The 17639-nt window shown below is 38.6% G+C and overlaps 1 protein-coding gene across 4 annotated transcripts in view; it reads left to right on the forward strand.

The window, feature by feature from the left end:
- Nucleotides 1–7323: 7323 nt before the first annotated feature.
- The window catches only part of CDC14A (cell division cycle 14A), a 96760-nt gene continuing 86444 nt past the window's right edge, over nt 7324–17639 (forward strand). For 2 of the 4 annotated variants that reach the window (XM_039348477.1, XM_039348481.1), the window contains exons 1-2: nt 7402–7810; nt 8386–8476. In XM_039348477.1, the coding sequence (XP_039204411.1) occupies nt 7696–7810; nt 8386–8476 (206 nt within the window). In that variant the 5' untranslated portion in view covers nt 7402–7695. Of the gene's footprint in view, nt 7811–8385; nt 8477–17639 lie in introns of all 4 variants that reach the window. The other 2 variants (XM_039348480.1, XM_039348478.1) reach the window with 2 other exon arrangements.

Raw genomic sequence — 17639 nt, forward strand, 5'->3', positions numbered from 1 at the left:
GCTCTGAAGGTTGATTAGAAATGACTGAGTGGTAATCTTTATCTAGGATTGAGCTGTGTTATTTTAAATAAAATACTGTAATGTCTTGGAAATAAAATCCTACTTGAGATTTATTTCCAAGGAAACCCTATATGTCCACTGCACATTCCTTTATTCACTGTCTTAAAATGAATATTCCCTATGTATCTAAAGCACATTGTTCAAGGCTCTGTCTTAATATAATGTCATCTCAGCTAGAGGAGAACTTAAGGGTTTTGGATATAGAGTACCATTTAGCTACAGATCTGTGATTTAGATTTCAGTAAAGCAAACCTGCCTTTCTGGTCCAAAATTCTCCAAATGCTAAAGTCTCTTTCAAGTTAAACTTTATTCTTGATGACTTCATGCATACAGCTACATGATTTTCCTGTTCCCACTGAAATTAGTGGAACGTTTACAGATGTACATGTGCAACCCTAGGTGTTAAAATTAAAGACTCCCTCAAGGTTAGTTATTATTCACTTGTTGGATTTTATATCCTGCCTTTTTCATCATGCAGTTCAATACAGCATTTTCTCCACTTTTTTTTTTTTCTCACAACAACCTCAACAGGCCTAAGGTTACAGAGTTCCCATGGCTATGGGTAAACTGAAACCAAATTTCCCTAGTTCTACTCTATTTTAACCCCTGTACTACAGTGGTTCTTCAGTTAATTTTCCAGTGACTAAATATGTATGGCTTGCTTGGCAGTGTTACAGAAGTGGTTTGCCACTGCATTCTTCCAAGATGTTTTAATTTCCTAGTCTAGCCAACAGCCCTTTAATTATACATAGAGAGAAAGAGTGAGTTCGGTAAACCTCTGCTTTAGACCCTGCAGAAGAAGATTCAGAAATGCATCCACGCAATAAACATCAAGTGCAGCTAATGCTTTTTACTGGAGTTAAAGACCAGACCTTGTTTGGCTTATAAGGATGGGGCTTATTCAGATGCTGGAGCCTCTGAACCACTTTTATACAAATTAAATGACACTATAATAGAGGGGATTACTTTAGTGAAACTTGGCATGTCTTAAGGTCATTATATTTATTGAGCGTAATCCTAAAATGGGAGGGAAAAAAATCTTAGCCTGCTTACTAAATCCATAGAAGCGTTTTTTTCTGCATACTGCTGTTGACCCATTTTAGATTAAAAAAATAATGAATGGAAGTATTGCAAGCATCACGAACCTCATTGCTGTATTTAAATAATTGCCCAGTTTTCAATACACCAGCAGATGGCACTCCTAAGATCTTGCCAAGCAGTATTAAAAAAGAGCAAGACTGCTGAAATTTGAGCAAGGGTACATAGAACAGTCAGAACAGCGCTGCAAATGTTTTATAAATATAGTGCTATTTATATAAATATGATTTTGGTTATTAATCCAATATTTGTGCCAGTTCAACAAGCCGCACAATAATCACAAGTGAAATATTAGCTGCTATCTTTAAAAACATGAAACAAACCATGTGATTAATGGCTACAATAGAATAACTGAACAAAGAAAAAAAAGGAAAGGTGTTTTTGAAAGTCATATTTAATAGTCGAATCTGAAAATAGTTATAATTATTAATTTAGTTATAATATTAAAGAAAATAACACAAAAAAATCCCGTTTCCTGGGGAAAGTGTCCTTGTGACCCACCCATTTCCACTGTCTTCTCCATAAAGTGGACTCACTGATACATTCAAATTAAGAATAGGACTAACAGTTTTAGTCATCTAAATTATTACTCTAAAATGGAATGATGTTTGACCAGAACCGGAGTAACAGACCAATCAGATGTCACAGAATCTAGATTCTTATACCTAATCAGTATTCTTAGTGCTTATGCCGGTCAGTTTGTAACTGACATTGTGAAGACAAGTATCAAGAAGGCCTAAGGGAAAAATAAGTAAGTTCTTGAAAAGTTTTTATAATTTTAACTTTTAATCTGCTAGCTTCCTCTGAGGTTTATCTTGGTGATAACAGAATACAGTATATTCCTATACTATGGGATAAAATACTTTTCAACACTGTATTGTAAGAGAAATATTGCTATCGTTCCATTTATACCTTCATAAACAGTTTGAAAAAAAAGTTATTTCTGAGCAGTAAGTAATAATCATAAGATCATAGCACTATACAGTATATCTAACTTCAAAAGGTTGTATTTCTTCTCTGCTTTTCAAGGTTGAACACAAAAGCCAGACTGATGTTTGGTCGGTTGACAATATATTTTTATCACATGTAACTACCATAACAGTGTACCATCCATGAACTTATGTGCAAAATGTTAATTTGAAATAGTCAAAAGGCATTTTATACAATTTTACATAGGATTTCACTCAGTTCACAAGAGTATACTTTTAAATCATCCTGCACACAATCAGCTTGAATGCTTGGAATCCACAAATAGAGGATGGTCGCCTGTTTATGTCTTTATTTAATTTAATTTAATTTATTTAATTTATGGGACAAAAAAGAAGCTAAGTAAGCATTATCACTCCATTCATAAACATAGGAAAGCTAGCTTTCCTAGCTTTCCCATGTTTATGAATGGAGTGATAATGCTTACTTATTAATTAAATTTTTATGCTGCCCATCTCATTGATATAGCGACTCTAGGTAGCTTTTGTAACATACTAACACTTTGAAATGTGCAGAGGTGTAAACATGGCATCTATCAGTAACACACATCATTTGTACAGGAAAATATGCAATTGTTTTAAAGACAAGTGCTCTGTGTGCACCAAAAAGCTCCATTTTGAAAATGAATCCAAAGTGCTGCCCAGCTTTACATCCCGCATAAAATCATTGTAAGCCATGGAACAGATATTGGTCAAAATTAAAAAAAAAACATACTCCATGTGCACACAAATCCTGGAAAGGAATGGAAAAGCAGCATCATGCCATATAAAAATAGGGTCCTACTACTCAGATTTCACAAATTATTTGGAAGAAGTGCTTTAGTTTTGTGTGAAGGCAGCACCTCTCTTCAGTTCGTGAAAGAAGACTCTTCTCAAACTCAAGAAGAGACAATGCCATAGCAAAGACCTTTAAGAACCGTCACCAGATGTTTATATTAAACTAGAGTCTCTTCTATGTGCATTTCTGGAAGAATTCTTGTCATATGTAATGAATGGAAACTAATAATCTATACCAACCATAATTTAATGGATTTGACACCAGAGAACATCATAATGACTGTTAGTGTACGTTACCATGATCTCAAACAGCTGTTACCTTACTAATAGTAGCTATGTTTAAAAGAAGGGTGAAAAATTCTAGCCCACAGATGTAGCCTGTGTAGCCGCTGTAACCCCCAAGTCCTCCAATTCTATCTCCTCACATGTATAGGTAGCATCATGAAACTGTAATGTTTTAGGCTTCCATAAAATAAAAACAAAGCTCTTTTTTCATCTTTAGTTTTTAAAATGTTCTTAGTCGGATATAGCTTTCACATATTGTATTTAAACATCAGTGTAGCCCTTCAATTATGATGTACAATCAATCACAACAGCCATGTTCATATAACATGCTAAATCCAAAGAAACCACCTTGTAATGTAATGTGATGGCTGGTTCACGCAGCATGCTAAGATGTAATATAGTTTGTTTGGTTTTTAATTAAACAATAGTATACTGTACATATATATATATTTAAAATAGTAGCAGCAGTAACAGCCTTTTTAATTCTCTATCAGTCCCCAGTATAGAATCATTGAAAAAAGCAACTTTTTAAAATCAGGAAAAAGGGTTTTTTTTAAAAGGTTTTCACATTAGTTTGAAAAAAATAAGGCTTTAAAAAGATTCAGAAACCTAAAAACAACCAGCTTTCCTTTATGTATGGGAGAGAAGTGTGGTTCTTGTAATTAAGTTAACAGTACTTTTTCCAAATCATTTTTGAGGTGCCCACTGTCCAAGTGAACCCAAGAGTCACTCTGCCTGAAGATTTCTAAAACTGGAGCTTACTTATCCTGTTCACCTGTTTTCATATAATAATTCTAGTGATGTGAGGCATGGGACCTAACTATACTCCAGTCGTGTAATGTGTTGTGATAAAACAATACGTTGCTGTTATTGTCACCATGGGTTAATGTTAACAGAAGTATCGCCAGCTAAATAAAAAATTTGAGCTATGTGTAGAAGAATCCATTCCAAGACACTTGAAGGAACTTATAATTTCTATTTGCTTAAATTAACAAGAATTCATGTCTTCTTTGTGGGATATTGGAAATATTCTCGACTGCAAGTTAATGCGTCTTAAAACTTCGTGGTGACTTCCTTTTTTACATGTATCAAGCAATGAAATAATCTTTCATTTTCCTAGGACTGAATAAGACTTAGATATGAACATGTACTAAGGCAAGGCAGCATCATTTTGTTATAAATTATAAATCAAGGGACATAATGGTTTGGTTCACGCAATCAGCTAATCTATGATTTATTTGTTTTTTGGCTTAGCCTACTGTATGAACAAGCAATTGTGATATGTAAACTATAGTTTAGAACTGATCATGATGTGTGAACAAGATCATGACATGTTACGTTAATATATTAGGCTAAGTACCTTGACATATTTCTATTTATTTATTTATTTTATTCAAGGGATAAAATACAAACTCAGAAAATAATCAAGAACAGAACAAAACTAAACAGGACAAAAACAAAAATAAGTGCATAAAAAAAAGAAAATACACATATATTGTCTTCCCTAATTGAATACTGATAAATATTTTACAACACCAGCAGTTTTCCCCCCTTGCAAAACAGGTCTACAATATATAAGCTTCTACAACTCTATTTACCCAAACAATTTGACCTATCATTCACGTACTGTAAAAAGAAACAGGTAACAGGCAAGCCCAACAACAGAAACTAACTACAAAACCCTCTGTTAACAATCCATTATTGCGAAAGTGCTTTGATTTGTGCTTACTGTTATAAAACAGGAAAATTTTCTTTTGTTTCAAAATGTTATTTTTTTATTCAAGAGTTTAAATACAAACTCACAAAAAAACAACCAAGAATAGAACAAAAATATGGCGGCATGATTTTGTTCCTTGATTTGACAGATATGCCATCTTTGCAAAATGTTTCAGAATCTAATCCTTAAATCTAATCATAGTTTGCCCATTGCATGAAGACATTTCAACTATTATTGAAATGGGCTAGATAAATGCCAAACCTGCCTTGAAAGGTAGGGACCTCGAGTTGCTAATTTCTTCAGAATTTTGAAGCAAATATCATTAAAAGTCTCACTTACTCCAAGTGATCTTCTGCAGCTTTGATGAAACTCCTTCAAGACAATTACAGTTATGTTTAATTGTGTGGGAGTGCAGTTCCGGCAACCAGCTTTCAAATAAACAGAAATAAACATGGTTAGTTAAAGAGATTCATACCTATCAAGATGTCTCAAGGAAATAATCAAGGATTGTCTTTCCTTTACTCTTTACTTCATCCTATCTGGAACGCATCCTAAATTGAAACACTACGGGTAGTCCTCGGGTTACGACCACACTAGAGCCCAAAATTTACATTTATTGAGTTTTGCCCCATTTTACAACTTTTCTTGCCACAATTGTTAAGTGAATCATTGCATTTGTTAAGTTAGTAATGTGGTTGTTAAAGTGAATCTAGCTTCCCCATTGACCTTACTTGTCAGACGGCTGCAAAAACTGATCACAGGACCCCGGGACACTGCAACCATCATAAATATGAACCAGTTGCCAAGCATATGAATTTTGATCATGTGACCGTGGGGGGATGCTGCAACAGTTGTAAGTGTGAAAAACGGTCCATCGCTTTTTTTTTTGTATTTCTGAACGGCCACTAAATAAATTGTTGTAAGTCGAGGATTTAAAAAAAATAGCTTTCCATTTGCTGTTGGAATTCTTTCAAGTCTTTTGGAACAAGGATGAGGGGCGGAGGAGGAAGGTAGGTTAAAAACATTTCAGCCTTTTATTTTCTATTAATTCTGGTACAAGGCGATGTACAAAGGAATGATTGAATCTGTCATTTGCACCTCTATAACTGTCTGGTTTAGCATTACAACCAAACAAGACAGACACAGACTTCAATGGATAGTTAGAACTTCAGAAAAAAACAATTGCTACCAGCCTGCCTTCCACTGAGGACCTATATCAGTGGTGGCGAACCTATGGCATGGGTGCCAGAGGCGGCACTCAGAGCCCTCTCTGTGGGCATGTGCACCGTCGCCCCAGTCCTAGGCCTTCAGCTGGGTTTTATAAAACCTTTTCCCTTTAGGCCTCCGCCGCCGTGTGCAAAAAAAAGAGGGTTCAATAAATCAATTTCAACTTCTTGCGGGGAAAAAAAAAGATCTTGCAAAGTTGGAATTAATTGATTGAACTTTTTAGTCCCACCCAGTCTGCTGTTACCACTGCAGCCATGCCCACCCAATGGGCCACACCCACCCAATTGGCCACACCCAGCCAATAGGTCACACCATTACGATGATGCGTAAGTGGGTTTTGGGTTGCAGTTTGGGCACTCAGTCTCTAAAAGGTTCGCCATCACTGACCTATATACTGCATGAGCAAAAGAGAGGGGTGCAAAAATATCTAGAGACCCTTCACATCCTGGACATAAACTATTTCAACTTCTGCCCTCAAGACGACGCTAATAATGTATTGCATACCAGAACAACTAGACATAAGGGCAGTTTCCCCCCCCCCATGCTGTCACTTTGCTTAACAACTAATTCCAGCAACACTGTCAAACTATTTAGCAAAGCTGTACTACTATGATTCTCCTCATCTTTCCTATTACCTATCCTTATCTTCTTAGGACTATAACTTTGTTGCTTGTATTTTACAATTTATAGTTTTTTTTTGCACCCTAATATGATTTATGTTGTTTGCTTAGCTACTCCTCTATGACGATCATTAAGTGTGGCATCTTATGATTTATGATGAAGTGTTGTATTTCACGATTTACGATGAATGTATTTTCATGTTGTATATGATCATGACTATCACTAGTACTTATATGTACACTGAGAGCTTATGCACCGGAAACAAATTCCTTGTGTGTCCAACCACACTTGGGCAATAAAAATATTCTACTTAAACCCATCACCCAACACCACCACCGCGTGGAGGCTGAAAACAAGCGAGAGGGAGAGGCGAGCTTCCCTTCTTTCGCAACCTGGCGGGGCAGAGGAGGCGAGGCGGCCTCAGGTGCAATCCGGGGACAGCCCTTCGGAGGCGTAGCTCCTCGGCCCGAGCCCAGGTGCGTATGTAACAAAGCCCTGGTAACGCGGTTGCCACCGCAGCGCCCGCTGCCTGGTAACCGGGTCCTGCCCCTTTAAGCCGCCGGAGGGCGGGACGGAGGCGAAGAAATCCTTCCCACCCCACCCTCCGGCCGGTTCCTCCGCCACTCACGCGGGTCGCTGGGTCCCGGAGCCCTCGCCTTTCCTTTTCCTCCTTTCGCGTGCTCAGTCCCATCCCATGCGGGCGGCGGCGGGGAAGGAGTCTCTGGTGGCTGCAGCAGCAGCCGCAGCAGCCGCAGCCGCTGGAGTGCAACCCCGGCCAGGCGGCTCCGGCTCTCCCTTCCCCGAGCATGTCCCGCTGCTGGCGCCGTTTTTGGTGAATCCGGCTGGGCGGCGGGGCTCTTGCCATCGCTGCTCCCGCCGCCGCCGCCACCGCCACCGGAGAGCTCGCCGTTCCGAGAGGCGCTCATGAGTGCCGAGACGTCGTCCCGCGCTTCTGCGCACCTCCGCGCCCTCTTTAGGATGGAACCCAACCCGCCGGTGGCCTTGGAGCAGCTGCTGGGCGCCTCTGAGTTCCTCAAAGGTGAGCGCGCAAGGCACGGGAGGGGGCCCGGCGGCGGCGGCGGCGGCTCGTAACTTTCCCTCTCCCGCCCTAGTTGTTGACTTCCGTGGTTTGCAAGCACCTGCCTGGCCCCGGGGTGGGGGGGGGAGGTTTGCTGCAAGAAAGCTGTCCGAAGGCAAACAGTTTGGTTGGATCCCTAGAATCGCCTAAACTTGGGGTGGGGGAGAGAGATAATGTTAAGAGGCGCGGGAAAAAGAGTGGGATGGCTAAGTGGGGCGAGGAAGGGAGGGAGGGTTAAGCACGAAACCCCCATCTCGTATGAGGTGTGGGGTGAGGCTTTCCGGCGCCCTCGGAGAGCCTGACCCGAGCGCTTTCCTCGAGGGCGATCCCTGAGGTGGTTGATCCCTGCGATTATTAAATGGAGCCCGAAGGCTTTCCACTGAAGTCACAAGGGCCGGTGGTGGCTTTTATTAATGACGCTCAGAGCCGAGAAGTGAAGACGGGGAGCGATCAACTTGTGTGGAAAGATCAGATCCTTCAGCAGCTCATCGCCTCTCTTTTTTCTTTTCTTCTCCCCCTCCCCTCCTGCTTTTCAGACCGACTATATTTTGCTACTTTGCGGAACAGACCCAAAAGCACAGTCAACACGCACTATTTCTGTACGGATGAGGAGTTTGTTTATGAAAAGTAAGTTTGTTCTTCCTTTTTGCCTTTTTTATTTTTCCGATGCTTCTTCCGACAGCCCCGCTTACTTTCGTTTTCTCATTGGAAATGTTTGTTTTCCGTTCCTGTCGTCTCCAAGTGATTAGAAGAAGTAGGTCACAGGGGCTTTTCTGTCTCTTTTTCTAGACTAGAGAGATCCTGTCAGATCATCCTAAATCACACAGAAGAGCGTATTACCATTGTGTTGTTTATAAAGTCCTAGAGCTTTTTTTTAAGACTAATTGCATTGTACTGTAAGCTCTTTAATCAGAAAGTGGATGTTTCTCTTTTCTTTGCCCCAAGTTTATTTTTGCAAAAGGGACACTAATTTTCAGGGACGTTATGTTTGAACCGTTGGTCTGTGATTTAAAATGCTTTTCTGATATTCATCTGTTCGTCTTCTAAAAAAAAAACAATAGCTCATCTACCCCAAAGTTTAGGAAAAACAAAAGATTATAGTTGCACAGTATTATACAGTTATTCTTCGTGTCCTAGTAGTTTGTGTTAGGCGCACTAGATTAAAAAAAAATTGCATGTGAAACTCACATCAATAAAAGCAAAGTATGTTTGCATTTGATTTTATGGCATTATGAAATCTCTATTGAATGAATGTTTAAAACATTCTTAGTAATATTATTTGTCAGCGACAGGAATGTGGTGTTTATTCTTAGCTTGTGGACTGTGATAGTTCTTCCTGGAACAAAAGCCAGTATCTATTGAGATTATTTATGAAGGGCTTTAACAAAATTAGCTTTCTTTCTCCAAGACCAATTTAGACTGCCATGCTCCATGGTCATTTTTCCAACTGGAAGCTCTGTTAATATGCAAAATATAGAACAGGTGGAAGATTTGAGGTAATGTTACTATTACTAATATAATAATAGCTCAGAACTGGTCACCAGCACTATATTAAACATTACTGGGTGGAAAACAATTTACTGATAAGAGGTTCAAAGTCTTTCCATCATGTGAAATGTTTAATATATATATATCTTCAGTACAATTTCAAATCCATTTATTTACATGAAATTAAGTCACATTGAGTTAAATGGGATTTACTTCTAGATCGATAGGTTTATTCATATAAATAATATAACCTAACTAGGAACAAACATGATTGTACTCTTGGGTTACTCCCATGAATGCATGAAGTATTATAGAAAGCTTCGTCCTTGAGTTATTTAATGTTTTATATATACCATAGACTTTGGCTTATATTTCTCAGAATTAGCCATAGCCCCAAAGTTGCACAACAGACTTGTTTGTTAAATATCCTTGCTTGTGAAAGATACTTGTTTTTGCCTAATCCATATTATGATTTAGCAGAGATGTAAATAAGGTCAAGTAAAAACTCTCTGGGACTTTCAGTGCAGTTCTAAAAAGTGAACACTCTGTGGTTTATCTTGATTCATTCAGTGGGGTTTAAAAGTAAGTGTATACAATTACAGATTTAATTATTTGATCTTAGACACTTTTATTAAGGTGTTAACTCAAATAATGCATGGAATCTGTTTTTTAATATATTATCTCCTAAGCTAGCCATATGATTTTTAAAAAGTCTGATGTGCAATATCTAGCATAACATCAAGTTCTTTGTTCAGAATTTTATTTAGGTCTGATATAATTTGCCTTGACAAGAATGTGTAGTATATCTTAATCTAAATATGGCTGGATGTGCCATCCACACACCTGTAATCCATGAGAATATAACCATGTGTTATGAGATAATCTATCAAAACTCATTGACAAACAGGAAGAAACTAAGAAGTGTAGCATCAGTTAAAAACAAAAGCCCTCAATATATCTGAGAAATAGTACTTGTTGCTAATTGATAGTACGGTATGTTTAAAAGTTTGGATGAAAGTTTTACATGCTGATGAAAACTCAGCTTCTGTTACAGATTAGTTACCTGAAGCATGTATAACATATTAATTTTCATGCATTACTATTTCAGAATGTTTAGGTTTGGGTGCTACAACTAAATTCAGTTTTTTTTTTTGTCTACATTAAATCTGAGTTCCATTGTTTTGTTATATTTAAAATATCTTATTGGACAGATACAATGTTTTTGTGGGAAAACTATCCAAATGATTAACAAGTATGACAGTTAAAACATGTGATGTTAAATGTTTGTAGAAAAGAGAATAGAAACATTTACACATTTAACACTTAAACATTTACATGTTTAACACCTGTTATTAACTTATATTAATAAGAGTATTTGAAGTTTTGTGAATATTGATGGAGGATATCTATAATGTTATTATCTTCTCCACCTCTTCAAGCAATTATAGTCCCCTCTGAGCTGCATTTGGCCTCATTGAACTACACCACTGGGCTTTGATTGCAGATTGCTGAATTACAGTGGGATGGTTTTCTGCTCTTTATTGAAATCAAACCTAAAACAGGCAGGCTGAGCATTTGCTAAGGTTAATGTACAATTTTAATAGCCCAGTGAAAAGGTGACATCATTCCATCATTACTCTGTCCTTCATGCCCTCTTGAATTTCATGCAGTCATCACTCAAAAAAAGTTCCCTGGCCATATCATGAAGCAATTTGAGGCTGATATATTTTTTGTTAAGAATGTCATTTTATGGCATATAAGTACAGTATCCTTTATTCCGATCCTTCAGTGTTTTTGCTCTCTTCTGTCTTACCTTGCTTTTGTTTTCAGCAACTTCACTTCTTTCTTCACTTCCTATTTCATGTGATTGCTTAACACCTCATGGAGAAATAATTGTATTTAAAGTTTGAAGTTAATGGTCCTGTTCAGTTCTCCCTTGCTTTTAAATCTTTCACCACTACTACTTTTGTTGTACTCAGTTCTTTCAACAGCTGTAGTTAACTGTGCTCTGCCTGGCAGCCTAATTTCTAACAGCAGTTACTGATTTTTTTTCCTACTATGTTAACTGAAGATTTTACTTATGTCTCTACTTGTAATTTTTCTATTGTTACACCTGCATGCTTCTTAGCAAACCTGCTTTTTCTTCTGTTGCTTCTCCTATAGCCAATTGCTCTTTTTCAGTTTTCTCCTCTTCTGTTGTTATTTTGCAGGCCCTTTATTTCATTTCATTGACATCAGTAATTTTAAAAAGCCTTCAATGAGACACGACTTCACTTTTAATTTTTCATAGTACTTGGTTTTGTGATTTTGATTCTCTAGCGAACCCAATTCTGCTGGATTAATAATTGCTTTTTATGTAGTCCTTTTTTGCCATACATTAACCCATTATCACCCACATCTCTAGAGGTTGATTGACTTTTTTAAAAAAATATATGCACAGCTTCTTTAGATTGGATTGAATAATTATTTGCTTTGAATCTACAAATATAAATGGTGACTATCTTTTGTTGTTAACTGCGAAGTCGTATCCGACCCATCGCGACCCCATGGACAATGTTCCTCCAGGTCTTCCTTTCCTCTACCATCTTCTGGAGTCCATTTAAGTTCACACCTACTGCTTCAGTGACTCCATCCAACCATCTCATTCTCTGTCGTCCCATTCTTCTATTGCCCTCAATCTTTCCCAGCATTAGGCCCTTCTCCAGTGAGTCCTTCTCATTAGGTGGCCAAAGTATTTGAGTTTCAACTTCAGGATCTGGCCTTCTAAAGAGCAGTCGGGGTTGATCTCTTCTAGGACTGACCGGTTTGAACGCCTGGCAGTCCAAGGGACTCGCAGGAGTCTTCTCCAGCACCATAGTTCAAAGGCCTCAATTCTTTTGCGCTCAGCCTTTCTTATGGTCCAACTTTCATAGCCATACATTGCAACTGGGAAAACCATGGCCTGGACTATACGCACTTTTGTTGGCAGGGTGATGTCTCTGCTTTTTAGTATGCTGTCTAGATTTGCCATAGCTTTCCTCCCCAGGAGCAAGCGTCTTTTAATTTCTTGGCTGCAGTCCCCATCTGAGGTGATCTTTGAGCCCAGAAAAATAAAATCTGTCACTACCTCCATTTCTTCCCCATCTATTTGCCAGGAATTGAGAGGGCCGGATGCCATGATTTTGGTTTTCTTAATGTTGAGTTTCAAGCCAACTTTTGCACTCTCCTTCTTCACCCGCATCAAGAGGCTCTTTAGTTCCTCTTCACTTTCTGCCATTAGAGTGGTATCATCTGCATATCTTAGGTTGTTGATATTTCTCCCGGCAATCTTAATTCCAACTTTTGTTTCATCTAGCCCTGCCTTTCTCAAGATGTGCTCTGCATATAAGTTAAATAGGCAGGGCGACAGTATACAGCCTTGCCGGACTCCTTTTCCAATTTTGAACCAATCAGGTGACTATCTACCAATTCCCAACTAGTTATTTTCAACAGAGATATGTACTTAAAGCATACTATAATAGTTCTAGGTCAGGGGTAGGCAACCTTGGCTCTTTTATGACTCGTGGACTTCAACTCCCAAAATTCCTGAGCCAGCATGACTGGCTCAGCAATTCTGGGAGTTGAAGTCCACGAGTCATAAAAGAGCCAGGGTTGCCTACCCCTGTTCTAGGTTATTATATCTGGACTCAACCACCCATTAGGTAGCAATACAGATTTCTCTATCTCTTGGCTATCTCTTTGTGGTGTTCTACTCTAAAGATGTGGATTTTCTATTAATGCTGTTATCAGTGGTTGCAGGTCCTTAATAATATTAAAATGGCATCAATGGATTTGAGATTAAAGTTGCTTCATTAAAAAACTGCATTTATAGTTGGACTCTTTAAGAATGTATTCAAAAGGATAGGTTTCTTTTCATTGGAGATACAAAAAACTTTTCAGGAACATTGATCCTTATGGTATGGTTGTATCTGGTGCTTTTACATCACCACGATGTAAAAAAGACGTTGAGACTCTAGAAAGAGTACAGAGAAGAGCAACAAAGATGATTAGGGGACTGAAGGCTAAAACATATAAGGAACGGTTGCTGGAATTGGGTATGTCTAATTTAATGAAGAGAAGGACGAGGGGACACATGATAGCAGTGTTCCAATATCTCAAGGGTTGCCACAAAGAAGAGGGAGTCAAGCTATTTTCCAAAGCACCTGAAGGCAGGACAAGAAGCAATGGGTGGAAACTAAGAAAGGAGAGAAGCAACCTAGAACTAAGGAGAAACTTCCTGACAATTAGAACAATTAATCAGTGGAACAACCTACCTCCAGAAGTTGTGAATGCTCCAACACTGGAAGTTTTTAAGAAGAGACTGGGCAACCATTTGTCTGAAATGCTATAGGGTTTCGTGTCTGAGCAGGGGGTTGGACTAGATGACCTCTAAGGCCCCCTCCAATTCTGTTGTTGTTATTTTTCTGGAATAGTATTTTAATGTGCACAACCAGATACTGTAAGCTTATTCTGCTTTTGGTTGCAAACATTGATTATATCGGAAAGCTTCTCAATATTAAAAATATTAATGCGAGGTTGAGTTGTACAGGCAGCCCTTTATTTACACTCATTTATTTAGTGACTTTTCAAAGTTACAGTGATACTGAAAAAAGTGACTTCTAACTTATCCTCATATTTACGACTGTTACGACATCCCCATGGTCACACGATCAATATTTGGGTACTTGGCAACTGGCCTGTATTTACAACAGTTGCAGCATCCCTGGATTACGTGATCAAATTTGTGATCCTCCCAGCCGACTTCCAATGGGCAAAGAAAATGGGGAAAGCTATGTTGGGGAAAGATTTGTTTAAACCCCCTTGTTTAGCAGTGGAAATTCTGGTTCCAGTTGTTGTAAGTGGAGGATTACCTATATATCAAACCCTGGAATCCGACTGTCTTTGAGGAATTATAGTTATACCGGGCATAGCGGGTGCCAAAAGAATTACATTGGAAAATTGGAAAAGTGATAACTACACTATTCCAGATATTAAGGAATGACTTTTGGAAATGTGTAACTTTTTGCTTGTGGAAAAGGCAATATTTTCTACTAGTCCAGGGGTTCTCAACCTTGGCAACTTTAAGACTTGTGGACTTCAACTCCCAGAATTCCTCAGCCAGCAAAGCTGGCTGAGGAATTCTGGGAATTGAAGTCCACAAGTCTTAAAGTTGCCAAGATTGAGAACCCTTGTTTAGTCAAAGGATGCCTGTGGAGATTCTCAGTCATCCAGGTCATGTTTGCCCCAAAGGTGCTTTTTCAAAAAGACAACCGGATTTTGTTTTTCCTTGAAGACACTTCGCTTCTCATCCAAGAAGTTTCTTTAGTTCTTCAGTTCAAAACTGTAGAAACGTCTTGGATGAGAAGTGAAATGTCTTCAAGGAAAGACAAAGTCTAGTTGCTTTTTGAGAAAGCACCTTTGGGATACTCAAAGGATGAAGCAATATGATGTTCTTTGGCTTAGATTTTTATTATGTTTTATAGTAATATAGTGGTATCATTAAGTAATTATCTGATTGTAATATATTTATACATGTTTTATTGTTTTGATACTCCATAGTTTGTAATCTTCTAAAAATAAAGAATAAAAGGGGCGAGGTAGGAAATCTAGTGGCAATCTGTTTTTCTGCAAATCTGATACAGTAGCTTCTTAATTCTGTCATTGTCTTAGAAGGCTCCCCTTGGCTTTGGCTAATTATTGAAGTTATTCCAAAGGACAACCAGATATTTATTTATTTATGAGACTTATATACCGCTTTAAGTGCAAGCACTCTCTAAGCGGTGTACACCAGTAAGCAATGTATATATATATTTACATTGCCCCCAACAATCTGGGTCCTCATTTTACCTACCCCAGAAGGATGGAAGGCTGAGTCAACCTTGAGCCGGTGAGATTTGAACCGCTGACCTGCTGAACACAGTCAGCTAAAGTGGCCTGCAGTACTGCACTCTAACTGCTGCGCCACCTGGGCTCTTTTATTGCAAGCCTATTCTGCTTTTGGTTGCAAACATACAGGTTTTTTTTCCCTGAAATACATTGATTGTGATTTGAAATATTTCTTTAATTTATTGAAATTAACTCTCATACCCCTTGGTATTTCTGGATTTTTTTTGAACAAAAATATATATTCTGTGATGTTTAAAGTTTTCTCAGGCTGTTTTTAATTCCCTCCAATTCTTACCTCATCCCCCTTTTTTCTTCAGGCTTCTCAGCAAGGTTGGAATTTGGATCCTGTGGTTTTCCTCACACACTGTTGTGGTGTACATATCCCAAAATCAGAACAGTATAAACAGTTTATTTTGAAGGGAGATAAGTATTTAATCACTGCCAGTATCCCAAAATGGATAAATTTGTGGAGACTTAGTTTCAGTCTTGTTGATTGTTGTATTGCTTATTTACTCAAACTGAACATCTGAAGTATGTTAGATATATAGTGTGGTTTTTACAGAGCCTTCTATGGGTTCGTAGGATTTGATGCAAGACATAACACAAAGTTCCTCTTGTGAATTTTTCCTTCTTATTAAGAAAGCAATTAAACCAATATTTACATTAACTTTTCATCACCTTCCTTTGCAAGAGTTATTTCCAGCGGGATAGTTACATTCCGTTCTTTGCTGCTGCTTCTTTCCTCTGCCCACATGCCTGATTTATCACAGTGGCTTGAGTTGTTTTAAAGCAAATTATTTTTCCACTGAAAACATTTGCAAATTGTTGTTTATCTTAACATTTGCCCTTTCTCTTGAGAGAGAGATGTAAGAAGCTAAACACAGCAGCTAACACTCCCTATTTCAGGCTGGTGCTGGTTTTCTGTCTGTGTCCGGTAGAACTTGGTCTTTCCTGTCTGGCTTCAGTCTTTCACAGAGGTCTTTTAGAAAAAGGAAAAAGGACCCATAGTGCTGTTTCCTCTTTGGATCGTTGGTCGTTCTCCAAGTTTCCTCCAGGTCCACTCAGAAGACTTCAGTTTCCCCTTGAACCAACATGTATTCACTTGTGTAATACTGTCTTCCCCATTTTAGGTTCACTAGCCAACATTGTTCTTTACTAACACCAGCAACAAATGTTAAACTGCTTATACCAGGGCTAGGCAACCTTGCTCTTTTATGAGTCGTGGACTTCAACTCCCAGAATTCCTGAGCCAGCCATGCTGGCTCAGGAATTCTGGGAATTGAAGTCCACGAGTCATAAAAGAGAGTCAAGGTTGCCTAGCCCTGGTCTATACTGTCCAGATTCATCTTGGGCCACCATTTCTCCAACCTGTTCCAGTTCCCCCTTCCCAACAGACCTTTTGTTTTTTTAAATCTTTGCCTTCTTTACTAGCTCAATAGCAGTCTCCCCAGCCCCCTTTTCCTATGCAAAATCTTCCTCTACTCTGAGGTTTGTTTTGTTGACTGAAAGAGAACTATGTCTATTCAAGATATTTGTATGGATACATAATAGACTGCTGACTCAGGTTGCCATAGGTAGGCATTCTTCTAGTTTTGTCAGAGGACAAGTCAATCTTGTACAATTAAAATTTATTCAGCCATAGATTTGATAGTCAAAGTTCTTAGTGTTACACCAAAATTGTGTGCTCAGTTACAAAATAACTGATTGCCTTTTCTCAAGGGGATAGTCAACCAGCTGTTCTTGACAACCCTCCAAGAAAATATGTTACTAGATATTTATTCTCTGTCCCCAGGATCTTGTAATCAGTAGCAAGCTGCCTTTATAGGTGATACATCGCTACAGCTTTTGAAGCAAGTAACAGCTTAGTCATGATTATTCTTTTCTTATATTTTTATTTATTAGATTTCCATCCCACCCTATTACTTTACAAGTACCTTAAGGTGGTGAACATACGTAACACTTTCTCCTTCTCCTATTTTCCTGACAATAGCAGCCCTGTGAAGTGAGTTGGGCTGAGAGAGACTGACTGGCCCAAAGTCACCCAGCTGGCTTTCGATTGAAAGAAAGATATATATTTTTTAATCCCCAGTGGCATTAGACATTGTATCAAATTCTACTGCCTTTTGGTTTCTCTGTGAATGTCCCTCACTCCTTATACTCATCCCGTTTTACAGGTAGTCCCTGAGTTACAACTACACTTGGAACTGGAACATGAGTCGTGCCCAGTTTTATGACCTTTTTTTTGTCATGGTCATTCAGCAAATCATGCAATCATTTAGCGAATCCAGTTTCCCTCATTGATTTTGCTTGTCTGAAGCTCCTGGGGAAGGTCACACAATCATGTGACAGTGGGCTACTACAATCATCCTAAAAACGTGCCAGTTGCCAAGCCCCAGAA

Source organism: Crotalus tigris, unplaced genomic scaffold, assembly GCF_016545835.1.
Source record: "Crotalus tigris isolate CLP2741 ecotype Arizona unplaced genomic scaffold, ASM1654583v1 scf7180000018155.2402879, whole genome shotgun sequence".
Lineage (NCBI taxonomy): Eukaryota > Metazoa > Chordata > Lepidosauria > Squamata > Viperidae > Crotalus > Crotalus tigris.